Genomic DNA, 15,554 nt, shown 5'->3' with positions numbered 1-15,554 from the left:
ATATCTTAAAATATCTAAATTGGGAGCAGCAAAACAGGATTTAAAGCATCTCTCTAAAAAACACTTGACTAAAATTTTTATCTCCCTTCATGGTGCCTAGACAAGTAAATATGACTTCTGTTTCTTATACATTTGAAGGCAGATGGGGAAATTTCAGGGCTGGGTAACAACCATGAAGAATGCCCCTTGCTTGAACAGGAATGCTGAGAAACACAAAGTAGTAGTCACCCTTGTAGTATAGAGGCCTAAGAAGGTTTGATGCTCAAAAATTTCATTCCCTCCAACATTCCTCAAATGAAAACATGGACATTCTTGCAACTGGAAACAATGGACTAGAGGTTAACCAGAGCCAACTTTCCTTTCATGTCCCCTATGGGATTCTATGCCACCCAGCAAAGCCCCCCCCCCCTCTTTTTCTACCTTGTTGTTGTCATTCAGTCGTTCAGTCGTGTCTGACTCTTCATGACCCCATGGACCAGGGCACGCCAGGCACACCTATCTTTCACTGCCTCCTGCAGCTTGGCCAAACTCATGCTAGTCACTTCAAGAACACTGTCCAACCATCTCATCCTCTGCCATCCGCTTCTCCTTGTGCCCTCCATCTTTCCCAACATCAGGGTCTTTTCTAGGGAGTCTTCTCTTCTCATGAGGTGGCCATAGTACTGGAGCCTCAACTTCAGGATCTGTCCTTCCAGTGAGCACTCAGGGCTGATTTCTTTAAGGATGGATAAGTTTGATCTTTTTGCAGTCCACATCTTTGTCCATGGAGTTTTCTTGGCAGGGATACTGGAGTGGCTTGCTGGTTCCTCCTCCAGGTGGATCACATTTAGTCTAAACTCTCCACTATGACCTGTCCATCTTGGGTGGCCCTGCATGGCATACCTCATAGCTTCTCTGAGTTATTCAAGCCCACTACAAGGCAGTGATCCATGAAGGATTTACCTACCCCACTGCACTTCCCTTTCTCGCTCAATCCAATGCAGTCTCCCCCTGGACTCCCTCCATGCTGCTCCAGGCACGTAAAGCACGCAGGGGATGACACACAGAGGAGCGCTCCCACTTGCTTTTACCAACTCTAAAAGGGGCCAGTCCCTTTGCTTCCCCCCCCCGACTAATAAAATATTTGAGGGGACCAGACCCTCCCAAAGTTGATCAGGATTTTCATTCAAATGGTGTGTCATGTGATCAATTATGTGGGGTAGGGCTTACATGCCCTCTGCAAATAATTTATTCAAGTTGGCACCCCTGGCGATACTATATTGTGGCAAGGAAAAGGCTAATAAAGAGATCCCTCCCACAAAGGCAAGTGTTGAAATCAATAAGCAGGTCTGGAAGGAAGCAAACAGGCTAAAAACATTTCGTGTTTTGAGCAAAGGCAGATCTAGGGGAGCGCGACCAGTTCAGTTGTACCAACTGCGGCGCTTCTGAGGCTCTGCCACAGATGCCGCAGCCATAATGCCCAACAGAAGCTAAAAGGTGGGTGGGGTGGGTGTGTACTGGATTTTGGCATAACACAGTTCACCACTGAAATTTGAGACATCAAGGTCTGCCACTGTTTCGAGGCAATGATATTTAGAATATGGTAGGAAGCAAATGAAAATATTAGCACACGTCTTCCATGTTTTCTGCTGGAGGTGTAGATGGGAAGCTGTGCCTTTTTAAACCTTGAAAGATTTATTGCATCTCAAGAAATAGCTTTGTGAATTCTGTATGTGCAGAAACTTTCTGGTGGCAAACAGCTATTACATTACAGGCAAAAAAAAAAAAAAAACATGTCTGAGCAACCGCCACAAATTAGTGGATAGCTTTGCTGGAACATCACTTTGTGTTATTTTCCAGTGCTGGGGGGGCAAACATCATGTCCGAAAGCTGCCTTTCTGTCCAAGTATTGACTTTTTTGTAGTGACTGACAACACACAAGAGCTGACATAAGCTTTCTGTGTTTTTCTTCAATACCAAGTAGCTACCCCACTCTAGCAGAGCTCTGGGAGAGACCTTATTAACTTGCCTCTCTGTAAGAGTTAACCTTGGCAAGCATTCGGCACCTGCAGAATTAGTTATCCTCTGTTTGATGTGCTTTCGTGCTGATGGACAGTCAATGTTAATGATGAGTAGGATCTATCATAAGATTGAATCTTATGTGTTTACAATGCACACATTTCTATTATTTGTTCAAGGTGCTTTCAACTGATAATGATTTCCAAAAAGCTGCATTTCCTATTGCTCCTGCTCAAACTGAAGGAAATGTTTTCTACCATGCTGATGCTTTCATACAAATGATACTTTGAGCTCAGTATCCTTATAAATTTTACCTTATTTCTCACAGCCATAAAATATGAGCACCCTTTGGCACAGCTAGTTTCCCCAGTTCCAATGTGGGTTCAAGAATTGTAATGACTGTCTCAGTAGAACAAATCCACTGAAAAAAAATATCCCAGGTTGTAATTTTGCTGCTCAAAACCATAGCTACGTGAATAGCCACCAGAAAAATCTATTTATCAATATTGCCTAAGACATTTGTGACAAAGTCTGGTTTGATTATTGACAAATTCATGGCCAAGAGGATACAAGGCAGAATTTGAGTTCTAAATGTTCCCTTTCAAAGCCCTTCTAAAAGGAGGTCAGGAGAAAGTGCAAATTCCCACCAGTTTCTCTCCAATGCAATTACTGTATTTTTTCCCCTACCAAATAATGTTTTGGGTTTTCATCATCATGGGCTTCGAAACATTCAAAACAAACTGAATTCTCCCCCCCCCCTGTGTGTTTTATTTCCTGTGTCTAAACAGTCAATGTAGCAAATTATATACTTTAGGACAGTGGTTGCCGATTAGGGGTCCGGGGGTCTGGGGTCTGGGGTTAACAGAATGCACCCAGGGGGTCTGCGAACCCATCCCTTGTCTCTCCCCCCCAACTAATTTTTTTTGTCAGTTTTGCATGGTAATAACACAAATGTTATGGTCTGTTTTAGCACTATGCGATTTTTCAGTATATTGGCCAAAATCGGTTTTGAAATCACACCATGATAACGATTTTTAGCTCCACTTCAGATTGGGCGCAATCCACTTAGTACTGTAACTTATGCTGAGTCCATCTAGATGGTCCATTGGCCCAAGGTTTCAGACAGAAGTATTTCCAAGCTCTGCCTGTAGTTGCTAGAGAGTTAACACAGAACCTTCTACTGGGCCAACCCACCCATGCCATTCTATGCCCATCCCCAAGTAAAAGGTGCAAAGAACCAGAGGTCTGCCGAGTGATTTTAGCACCTGTGGCAAAAGAAAACCCAACCCTAGTAAAACACAATCATCACAAATTAAATAACTTAACTATTTACTCCCCTTTCATGTTGCCTAAGGTGGATCCCACACTCTGCCTAATGGTAGGGTTGGCCCTGACCTTTTTGCATGCAAAGCAAAATCTCTGCTCGGCCACGGTGCTGTGGCCTCTGCTGCACAAGCTCCTTTCATTTCTGCTCGACTTGATTGGCTGCATGGGACTCATTAGTGCAAATAAGAAAGTCCAAGGGTAGGGTCAAGTAGCTGAGAGGAAAGGAAAAATGGAGTATGCAGGAATCAAAAAGAAAAATCATAATGGGCAAAATGTGAGCAGGGCAAAGGAAATAAGGATGAATAGAATTGTGATAAAACATAAAGATAAGGGGAGAAAGAAAGAAAAAACAGATGGTACAGAAAGGGGAAAAGCTTACCTGGCTGGACATAAATAAGTATGAGAGGCAGAAAGAAATGGTAGCCACAGATGCATTCATAGGGCAGCAAGAGGGGAAAATGCGGGAGATGAATATGATCAGGAGCATGGAGAGAAAAAGACGAAACATATGAATGTTAGCAAGACTGCTGAGTGCAGCACCTGGGATAAATGGTTGGAGAGCGGACCTGAGTGAAGCCTGCTTCCTCCAGGTCTGCTCCCCAATCTGCACCCCCAGGCCACCGTAGACAGGCTAGTTTGAATTGGAGGGCCAGGTGGGAACCAGTGAGCCTCTGCAGCAGACGAGGGCACGCGGCAATGGCCAGAAAACAGTGCGGAGCAGCGGGGCATTCTGGAGGCACCATGGCAGGTTGCAACCGCCACTCACTTTTTAAGTCTGCTAAAGTGGCCATTATCATCATCACCAGAGAGAAAATGGGGAGAGGAGAAACTGAGGAAAATAAGAGGGAAATTTTGTTAGGCAGGCAACTGGCAGAAAGAAAGGGAATGACTTCATAAGATGCTAACATGGATGAACAGAGAAAGGGGGAAATTGGAGGTAAAAACAGAGAGAAAAAACAGAGCTTAAGAAAAAAAACATACTAGTAGATTTATTAGGATTTATGCAAAGAAAAGCATGCAAGCTTAGAGAGGGTCAAAGAAATAGGAAAACAGGAAAATGTCCAACCTCTATCAGATTGCCAATCTTTTGGGGCAAATGTAATTAGTTTCTTTTAAACAAATACATATGCATTTGTTTTTTCAGCCCATTTTTTTTCTGGTGATGAACTGGTTAAATTCTACATCCTGATTAAAGTAATGCTTGTTAAGTTCTCTTGTTGTAGGGGGTTGTGTTGTGGGATTTCTTTCATCAAGCTGCAAACTATGTTCCAGTGTCACTAACCATCATTCTGCTTGAAAAGTTCAACTCCTGGAGAAAGATGTGAGGCAGTTCTGTCCAATTAAACTGGCAGTGACCTGACAAAAACATCGTATTTTACAACCTCAGCCTCAAGCATTGTATAGTAAGGTGCACCCCCCCCACCGTTTCACTGCAACATACACAAAAGCATTTGAACTGCTGGGATGAAGTGCTGTCAATGAGATAGAATTTTGAAACCTATCTGGTATGTTCTCTTTTCTCTCACTAAACACAATCAGATAGGGTTTATTTTAATGGGGTGGGTTCTTGTTTTTTTTTTTAAACGTCTTTAGTGTTAGAAATAAAAGGATCAAAAATTCAAAAAGAAAAGAAAATCTTTATGGCACAGGATTGTAATTTTAATGCTGCCTTTTTTATCTATCATTTTAAGAGAGCAAGTTTCACAAATTAATAAGTGGCCGTTTTGTTTCATTTTGCTGAGTTTTGGAAAGCGGACGACCGATTACAAGATGCAACACGCTTTCTCTGTGCAAGGTTTTAGTTGCATAATTGCCCCGGAGCCCATACGTTTAAGGCAGCGGAGATTAGTACAGCTAATGCCACAAAATATAGTTTACATTGTCCTCAGCTGAAGACGATAGGCTGACTGGCGTTGCAGTTAACCTTGCAGACGGGAAATAGGGGGGGGAAATTTCTCTGCTACAATTGTTTGTGACAAGCCGGACATATTACACAGCCTTACCTCTGAGTCACATTCCATTTTAACTGAGAAGGTCCACCCCATGCAAGTCTCATAATGTATGTGCAGAAAGAACATAAAAGGAGCCTGCTGGATCAGGCAAATAAGGGGTGGAGCAAGGTGGGTGCGTTGGGAGCGGTCCGCTCCGTTTGCCACTCTGGAAGGGGGTGACACTTAGCGCACCACCCCCCGTGACGCCCAAGCCAAGCCCCGCCGCCCGGTAAAAAGCACCCGCCGATGGCTTGCTCGCAAACCTGCTGAGCGCGTGCTTTCCTTTTTCCGGCTTGGGCGGAGGCAAGGGGCAAGCCAGGGAGGGGTGTCAACCACTGACGCCCCTCCCTGGCCCACCCCTCGCCTCCGCTCACTCTGTAGCACGCATGCGCCGAGGTTTGCGAGCAAGCTGCGTAGTGAGGCTGCCTTGTTCCACGGCTGGCTCATGGAGTTTGCTGCGGCGCTGCACCGTAGCGCGCATGCGATGCTCCGTATGATGCATATGCGCTACGGAGCGACACCCCGCCCCCCGGGGGGTGCCCCCGGGTTTGCCGCTCTGGGTAGCCAAGCGGCTTCGTTCGCCAGTGTGGCAAACAGCCCATCTAGTCCAGCATCCTGTTCTCATAATGGCCAACCAGATGTCTAGGGGAAGCCTGCGAGCAGGCACTGAGCATAGCAGCACTCTCTCCTCCTGTGGTTTCCAGAAACTATTATTCAGAGGCATACTACCTCTGAATACAGTGGAGCTACGACATATCCATAATGACTAGCAGCCTTTATCCTCCATGATTTTATCTAATCCCCTTTGAAAACTATCTTACTGCCTCTTGTGGGATCAAATTCCATAGTTTAGCTATGCGCTAAGTGAATCAGTACTTTCCTTCAGTAGGTAGAAGCTGTGTGTAAATATTGAGTTGACTGTAATTAAATCTGAAGCCTTTGTCGACACTTTTTCCTTTCAACTTTATTTTTCTTAAACGAGGAACAGGATACTTACCCAATTTAAAATGTTTTATGAAATATTAAAATGTTCTTATATTTAATGAGGATGTACAAGAACCAGTACCCTCTTACACCCTGGCACAAAAATAGAAATGTACTTTCTACAACAGTCAAAAAAGACAATCGTCACAATCTCTTTGTGTAATACTTAGCAAGCACATAAAGTTTGTACAAGAAACAGAAAGCACAGAACCCAGTAGCTCAAACCCACCATCAGAAATACAATGTCCTGTCTAGAAAAATCTGTCTATGAGATTTCTATCTATGCACATCATTGCAGAACTATCGGGTGAACCTGGGAAATTTGACTAGAATGATCCCTGAAATTTACAGGCCAACACACATGGTACATAAGTACTCCCCCCCCCCACCCCCGTAATACAAATACTGCCTAAAGTTGCTAGCATGTTTATTTAAGGATGCCCCTCTTCTTTCGCGTCCATAATTAGCAACATTTGTGTATATAAATATATAGGTGTGTGTATATGCACAAGAGGTACTCCATGTGATTTTAACGTGACAAGCAAAAATGCCCTCAGGCCCACAGTACATGGTTGAAGATAAAAGATACTCGCAAAATATAAATGCATATTGGATTTCATTTTAAGAAATCAAAGACTACCACTATAGGTGTACAGCACCTCAGAGGTTCCTTTGGCCACATTGGCTGTTGCTTGCACTCCATTTTCCGTGCATAAGAGACAAGGGTAGTTGTTGTTGTGTTGCTCAGTCGTTCAGTCGTGTCCGACTCTTCGTGGCCCCATGGACCAGAGCACGCCAGGCACGCCTATCTTTCACTGCCTCCCGCAGTTTGGCCAAACTCATGCTAGTCGCTTCGAGAACACTGGGCAGTAGTGTAGTACACTGGGTAGTAGAAATATGGTACATTATTCGGGCTACCGTAATTTTATTCTTCTGGTTTATGGTAAAGGCCACCTCTCTACAGAGCTTATAATCAGCCACCCCATAAGCTCCACTGGAAGGCAAAGGTGAGAACAGATCATTGTGGGCCATGCCCTTGGAGAATGCAACTCTTAGCCTCCACCTGTTGGGACTGTGCAGCAGCACAAAAGATGTAATAAATATTCAAAGAATGCATCTCCTTTCCTTCCTACTGCTACAAACAAATGCACACAAACACACATCTTATCTCTCTTTCTCCTCTCCATTTCGCCCCCTTCTTCTACTTCTATTGATTCTTGTAACAATAAGCACGCCAATTTTGCTCAAATAAAGCAATTGTGCCCCGGAGCTATGTGAATTCCAGCTTTTGATTCAGCAGCAATAGCCATCTCTTCAGTAGTGCAAAGGCGCTTTGAAAAGACCTCCTTCAAGTTATTATATCATTTTACCATGCATGTGATATTGCTATCCGCAATCCTATTTATGCAGCTATAGAATTTGGCGCAACCAACCCGAGGCATCAGATTGTCATGCTGATAATGCAATATTGAGAGGGTTCTAGAGAGGGCAGGAGGACAAGAGGAAAATTCAAATTGAATCAGGAATGTAAGATGAAGGACAGGGAAAGAATACAATAACATTGGTTGAAAGACTGGTGTATATTAAGAGAACAAAATCCGTTTTTAAACAGTAGGACATAAACAATTACAAGGCACTAAGCTTTCAACTGGAATTTTAACATACACCAACTTAACTATTTCACCTTTGGCCCCGATACCACTGTTATGCTGTTAATTTAGATATAGTTTTTAGTCTATGGGCCAGAAGGGATGTTCATTACCATCTGGGATGGATAAATGAGGTAGCCTTTTTTTGGATAGCCTATGACCCCAACATAATTATCAGCCATGTTTGACCATCAGTAATGAGTAAAATTCACCAAAAACACAAACAAAAGAACCCAGACACTTTAATTATTCAAAACTAGTCAAAAATATATAATATCCAGCTTGGGGCACTTTTTATCCAACAACTTGGGCTCAACAAAGCTGAAATTGACTGGAAATGGTCCATAATGCACCAAAAAATTTTTTGGCAGCACCACTGAAGAGATGCAGCACATATAGTGCAAAATCTGTAAATAATGCAAGGGGGAAATTATGTGCAGATTTCACTTATATATAAAATAGTAGCAATTTATATGCCTCCCATCTGACCGGGTTACCCCAGCCACACTGGACAGCTTCCAATAAATTAAAATTGTTCATATAGGCTGAGACATGGTCTGTCTTTTGTATATTAGACACAATTACCACACCACACCACCCCCTCATTTAGGCTGCTATCCGACACTGATCAGTGATTGATCATGTCTCTGTTAAGGCAACATTGGTGGTATAATCAATACTCCATGTCCCACCTTCATCTGTCAGCACAGTTCCTTCTAATTATGCAGGCCTTAAAATGGGGTGGTTTTATATCTACCCCTTTATCCATGAGAAATAGATTTTAAGGAGTCTTTAAGAAAGCTTTATCCACAACCTCCAGCCACATTCTCAACATATTCTTTTCTGCCTCTCTCTATTTATCTCCTCCCATCCCTCCCCTCAACCACTGAGCTCTGCTAACAACTAAGTCATAGTTAAAGTCATAGTTAACAGAGTACAACAGGTGGTTGCTACCATCTTGAGGTTTTTTTTTATAACAGCCTATGATCCTAGTAAGATTATTAGCCATGATGGTGATCGGTAATTAGTAGCTTTCATTGACCCCCTTCCCCAAATTGTATTAAAAATAGCTACAAATATATAATGTTCATATTTGAGCAACAAAATGACAAAACTGCTTGATAGATGCAATGCAATTCTATCTGAAATATAAGCCAGGGAGATTAAAAAAACACACAACACAATAGAATTTGATTCAGTGTCAGTATTCTTATTTATTTATTATGCTGCTGTGTTGCTACCATACCTTCATTCACAAATCCATAAAAGCAGCAATCATCACCACCTTCGAGGACAGATTCAAAGGCTTCTTCATTAGCATCCATGCCACAAATGCAACATATGGCTATGTATGCCAAACCATTCTTCAGTGAGTACTGCAGAAGGGAAGGAGGGAGCCTGCAAACCCCAGACTCAATCCATCTCATGTATTTAGTGCTAGACCATGGTTTAGCATGCATATCAATGCGGCCTGTAAGTGGTTCAGCCAAAATGAAGTGAAGAACAATTTTCAAAGAAGAGTATTTTAAAGAAGAGTGGCATCACGAAAGTGTTTTAGGAGTGAATTCCAACCATATTGGGCAATAAAGGAGACCAGACATGCTAATTTAAGACAACGGGCTGTTGGGCAGGGTGAGGTTAGAGCAAGGAGGTCATTGGTGGGAATGCAGCTGCAGGGAATAAGGGCAGAAAATAGAGCACTATAACAATGACTACCAGTATATCAAAAGGGGGTGGGGAACCAGCATATACCATCATGAAGGAATTTCACATGGCCTGAATGTCATGTGAGGTTAATGTTTTGGGCTGAGAGATTGTGAACAGAGATGAGACAAAGGTATGGTGAGTCATAGGAGTGGAATGTATGAGATTCCGGAATAGTTTGCACAGTCTAGAAAAGTGTTCCTCTCTCTCACCAAGATTCACATATTTTGAGAATCTAGACATATTTAGACTGAAATAACATACCGGTAACTATGAATACCCTCCAGTCCTTAACACTCATTGTCCCATAATTCCTTCTTACCCAGTTCCACACCTTCTGACATCTAAGACTGGCAAGGAGTTGACAGATACTCTTAAGAAATCACGATAGAAGCCTTACTCAGAACCAGTTATTTGCACAATAGCTTCATCACATCAGTTTTTCATTTCAGGTTTAAAACCTCAATAGGATGAGAACTGGCATCTGTCCTATGAGGGCAACCAAAAAGTTGTTATTTGCCTCAGAATGATAAATACACCTTTTTGGCCACAGATAAAACACTGAATTTCTTGGAGAAGTACTTGAAAATGTGACATGAAGATAAGGCATGCTACTCTTCCAGCAACACAATTGTTTTGAGGATGTGTGAGGAGATATTTGATCAACTAGTCTAATTATATCCTTTAGGCTCTAATATAACCATTACTTTACTTTGAGTTGAAAAACAACAGCACACCTTTTATTTACCAATGGTTATAGTAAGCATTTTGAAGAATGTAAATTGCGGCACGATAATGCTTTGAATTTAAAACAACAGATAAAATCAGAGGAACAAAACACAAATCCATAAATGCGCATGACAACAAACCAGCTATTGAGATTGATTGCTGCTTACTTTCTATCTGTCTCTTACGTGAGTTCAGTATCTTCTGCTTTATGGAATATATTGACTTGCTCGCTTACTCACAAAATTGGATTCCTGATGATCCTTGTGATAAAATGCACAGCAAACATGGAGCTTGGTGGCAGTTAAGCAAACCTCACAGTAATTTAGTCTACTAAACATCGATTTGCACAAAAGAAGGAAACGCTTTGTGGTCCGGTATTTGAAAGTTTAACAAGAATAAATACTCAGAATAATCAGTGGAAGTGATTGGCTGTTAGTTCCTTTTCCAGCTCTTGTATTAAAAATTATCAGGCAAACTACTGTTGTCAATTTACGAACAGGTGGATGGACAGCCTGGACACCGAAATGATTTAAATAAGTAAATAATAATAATTAATAATAATTTTATTATTTGTATCCCACCCATCTGACTGGGTTCCCCAGCCACTAGACACCCTAGAACTTAAGTAAGCATATGTTCTATAATAGAAATCAGTAAATTTAATAAGATCCACTGTAACAGCCACAAGCCTTTTCGAATGAAAAGATTTAACATATCTTCCATAAAGTTCCATAAGGAAGAAATGCACATGGAAGCTGTTATATATTGAAGTTTTCACTCAGGTCCACGTCAGTTAAATTAGGCGGGAAACCCTGGGCTGTTGTTGTTCCAATGTTGTCAGCCGGCTGCCTATAAAAGGAGGCCGGCTGAGCTGTTTGTGTTCAGTTCCAGCTTACTATAAAGAACTACTTGGAGAAATATCTGTGTCGTCTGCTATGTCCATCCACTACTTAACAGAAGCTGTAGCGTCTGTGTCTTCTACTGTGCTGGAACATGGTTTGAAGTTATTTCTCTGTGCCATCTTAAACTGAATATAATATTTAAGTATTGCTTAAGTCCAATATTTCCTGCACATATATTTAAAGTACTGTATATTCTATCGTATAAGACTACTTTTTAATCCAGGAAAATCTTCTCAAAAGTTGGGGGTCGTCTTATACACCAGGTGGAGAATCTGTGGTCGAGTATATCTCAAACTCTATATTTTAACTCAAAAAGTTGGGGTCGTCTTATACGCCCAGTAGTCTTGTACACCGGAAAATACGGTAGATCCTATTAATTACTTTTATTGCAAAGGATATCTTCCAGGGCAATCTTACTGATCCTTTCCGACCATCTAGTGTTGCAAATTTGTATTAATTTAAGTTGCATTATTTTACTACAAGTGATTCGAAACTTTTTCACCTGCAGACTTCATTGCTTTTGATGCTGTTAGGAATTGAACCACAAGCCCTCTCTGCTTTTGCAAGTAAACAACAGTGGATAGCTCCCAGCTACAAATTTTTTTAAATCACCTAAATAAAAAAAAGAAAAAATTCAGAAAAAACGAATATTAAGGCAGTAGAAGCATGACAAAAAGCACAGTAGAACACAGCAGACAAAACAAGCAAACCAAATAAATAAAGGAGGATAACACATCAGCAGGCAAATAGGACAAAGGCCTGCTGAAACTGCACGGTCTTCATATAGAGCCTTTGTTGTTGTTCAGTCGTTCAGTCGTGTCCGACTCTTCGTGACCCCATGGACCAGAGCACGCCAGGCACGCCTATCCTTCACTGCCTCTTGCAGTTTGGCCAAACTCATGTTAGTAGCTTCGAGAACACTGTCCAGCCTCTGGACAGTCCCCTTCTCCTTGTGCCCTCCATCTTTCCCAACATCAGGGTCTTTTCCAGGGAGTCTTCTCTTCTCATGAGGTGGCCAAAGTACTGGAGCCTCAACTTCAGGATCTGTCCTTCTAGTGAGCACTCAGGGCCGATTTCCTTGAGAATGGAGAGGTTTGATCTTCTTGCAGTCCATGGGACTCTCAAGAGTCTCCTCCAGCACCATAATTCAAAAGCATCAATTCTTCGGCGATTTGAAAAAGGAAGTGGGAAAAAGAATCACATTCCCAATTTATTTTGTTTTGTCTGGAGCCTAAATGGAACAAAGGTTCCAGGTGAGCCTCCCTGGGGAGTGCATTCCACAAACAGGGAGCCACCACTGAAAAGGCCTGATCTCATGTTGCCACCCTCTGGACCTCTCACAGAGGAGTTACACGAAGAAGGGCCTCGGGATGATGATTGCAAGGTCCAGGTCAGGCAATCTTTGAGGTATTACAGTCCTGACTCATTTGTGCCTTTATTGATCAAAAACCAGCACTTAGATTTGGGCCTGGAAACTAATTCGCAGTCGGGCTAGGATTGCCATTATATGCTCAAACCATCTTGTCCCGGTCCATTACCGAGGCAAGACAACGGCCCAGTGCATCCACTGCCACACCTGTAAAGAAGAAGTAGAGCTGTGTGCCATCAGCATACTGCTTGCGATGTACTCCAGATGACCCCAGAATGGAGAGGAGAGCATGCAAGGTCAATGCGGGAACACACAGGAGGAGCCCAGGGTTTCCCATTCTTTCCAAATTGGCTCTGTGAGTCCCTTCTTACATGGCTGGCCAATGGAATCTGCTTGAAATGGCCTGTTTATATGGACTAGATACAGAGCTGTGCCCCTGGGCCATCCATCCTCACATGGGCCGTTACCTATTCCTGGCAGTAGTGCCAATTTCAAGCTGCCCTGCCCATGTTGCAGACACATATTATGTATTCAGGATAGCGTCTGAGGTAAGATGCAAAGATGAAAGTGAATGTGGATGACAGGTTTGATGAAGGAGTAGCATGGACGGAAGGCAAATGCATTTTCCAGTAGCAGGTTTTTAAAAAGTGAGAGCTGACTTGCTGTACAGAAAAGGAGGGGTCTATGACAGTCACAAGGAGAATCATGAAAGAATGCACAAAGGGGAAGAAGAGAACAAGAGGGATGGAAGAAATCAAGCAATTTTTGCATCTCCACATTGATTGTAATACTGCAGGATATATCAGATACAGCACTATAATGTGAAGAAGAACAAAGAGATAAAGCATACAGAGAAACAGTCGGTTCCCCAAATGTTTGGAAGGAAATGAAACATTTCGCACAACAAGGTGAAAATCCTTTAATAAAAAGCTTTCTATAAACAGCAGGCAGAACCAGCCTTCTATTATATCTGCAGCCTCCAAGAGTAGCCTACCTGGGTCTTCTGAATTAATAGTGATGGCCTTGTAATATTTTTTTACTTTAATTTATTGATACAGAACCTAACACCTCTTTGATCTCTGCTTTGATCACAGGTGTAATTTGGAAGTAATCAATGACTTTAAAACGGGGAAGGAAAATGGAAATTGTAATTGCAATAAAGCTGAATATCTTATTATCGGATAAAACATACACCCAAATGGCCGAAAACGAAACACGCAGAGGGAAATTGTTACAAAAGAGCGAAAGAGATTTGCTGTGCATTATTTGGCAATGTAATTAATTTTCATGGCCTTTCTTGCTGGCTGCCCTACATAGCCTTACCAACAGCTTCCTTCCCTTAGACTCCTGAGCCCCGTTGTCATGAAGTTGTGTCTGTGAGAGCCAGTTGCTTGCATTAAACTCAAGCAGGAAGGGATTGCTCTTGCTCCTGGGAGAAAGCAGTGGAAGGGGGCTTCCAGCCTATTACTATTTTCGGGTGGGATTCAATCACATATCAGCAAATTCAGGCTGCGCATTAAAGTTGGATTTGAGGTTTTGTGCAGAAAACCTGCTTCGCCAAAAGAGTTGACTTATTGCAATAAGGAAAGACATGCCATGCAACTTCCCCGCAAACAAATAGGAATGCATGCTCAATAAATAGCCGATGCCATCTAATCCCTCCACAAACAAATCAGGATGAATGCCGAAGAAACAAGTTATCTGGAAGTGACCTGATAATTAACTAGACTGCAACTGGTCCTCCTTCAACAGGAAGGGCAGAAGAGGCTTCTGAATTCTGGGGAAGCAACACAGCTCATTCCAAGCCTACCTGACATGGCTAGAGTAAAATGTTTCGCTCAAAGCTCTGCAAAAACTGGACCCCTTTATACCAATGAATCGATATATCCACATGCTATCTAACATTTCTGTTCTGTACAGTACCTCTGTGTAACAGCTTCTCTAAGACAATTCTCAAGTGCTGGAGGATGAGCGGTGAAACTTCATACTTGTACACGTCTATCACTGGCACCTGTTGACATCTCCCAAATACTCCATCTGGAGAAGGTTAAAAAAAAGGGTGGGGAATAAGGAAAAGGGGTGAATAAATCACATTGTTCTATGACATACCTACATAGACAGGTACAAAGAAATTTGCAATATGTCCTGTTACTATGACAGTTGTACTAAACGTGGTAATTAGAGAGAGAGATACCTCCTTGGTCACCTTCCTTTAAAAACTGCTTCACTTTTTGATCTAAGGCATCTTTTTCTGATAATGCCAAAGCAAATAAATAAAGCAATAACTCTCATGAAAACCAGACTGCCCAGGAAACATGTATGTTAGTTTGCAGAGAGACGGTTTCTCTCCCCCCCCCCCCCGCGCTTCTTTTAATACAGGAGCTATGTAGTAGTAAATGAGTGGTGAATCGATAATAAGCAGCAAAGGCTAGTTTAATGTAGTACCCTCTAATGAATGCAATAAAAGGGAGCTGCTCACGCAACAATGAGATATTAATGGAACCTAATTTATTTAGCTCCATTCCATTCATCTAAAATGACAGACCCTTCTCATCAAGCTCTTTTCATATCACACCTTCTAATTAATTTAGGTCCTAATTAGTCTTTATTTAGAGAATTGTTCATTTCAAGACAAGCTTCCTGTGTGGGAAGAAGAAGATAGGCAGAGGAGGGGGGAGTTCAAACATTCAAATTACCTTTCTCCCTTCCATACAAAAGACTAATTTAGAACTCGGGTGCTTATAATATCCTCTGACCATCTGCAGCTCTAGGCTTCAAAAAAAAATATGGGTGCATTTATTGTTGTCTTCACCTGTACACAGTGATCCACAGAAAACTATTGAAAATGCAAAAAGTTTAATTAGCATGCTATTCTTCATACTGCTTGTTTTAATTCAGTAAT

The 15,554-nt window shown here is 42.0% G+C and overlaps 1 protein-coding gene across 1 annotated transcript in view; it reads right to left on the bottom strand.

The window, feature by feature from the left end:
* Positions 1–15,554, bottom strand: part of PTPRN2 (protein tyrosine phosphatase receptor type N2) — a 583,237-nt gene that overhangs the window by 475,136 nt on the left and 92,547 nt on the right. The window contains exon 3 of the mRNA XM_033165163.1: positions 14,576–14,689. Coding sequence (XP_033021054.1) covers positions 14,576–14,689 — 114 coding nt within the window. The remainder of the gene's footprint in view (positions 1–14,575; positions 14,690–15,554) is intronic.

This window comes from Lacerta agilis, chromosome 12 (assembly GCF_009819535.1).
Source record: "Lacerta agilis isolate rLacAgi1 chromosome 12, rLacAgi1.pri, whole genome shotgun sequence".
NCBI classification, from domain to species: domain Eukaryota; kingdom Metazoa; phylum Chordata; class Lepidosauria; order Squamata; family Lacertidae; genus Lacerta; species Lacerta agilis.
The sequence above is the reverse complement of the archived record's forward strand: the minus strand, read 5'-3'. Positions and strand labels throughout refer to the sequence as shown.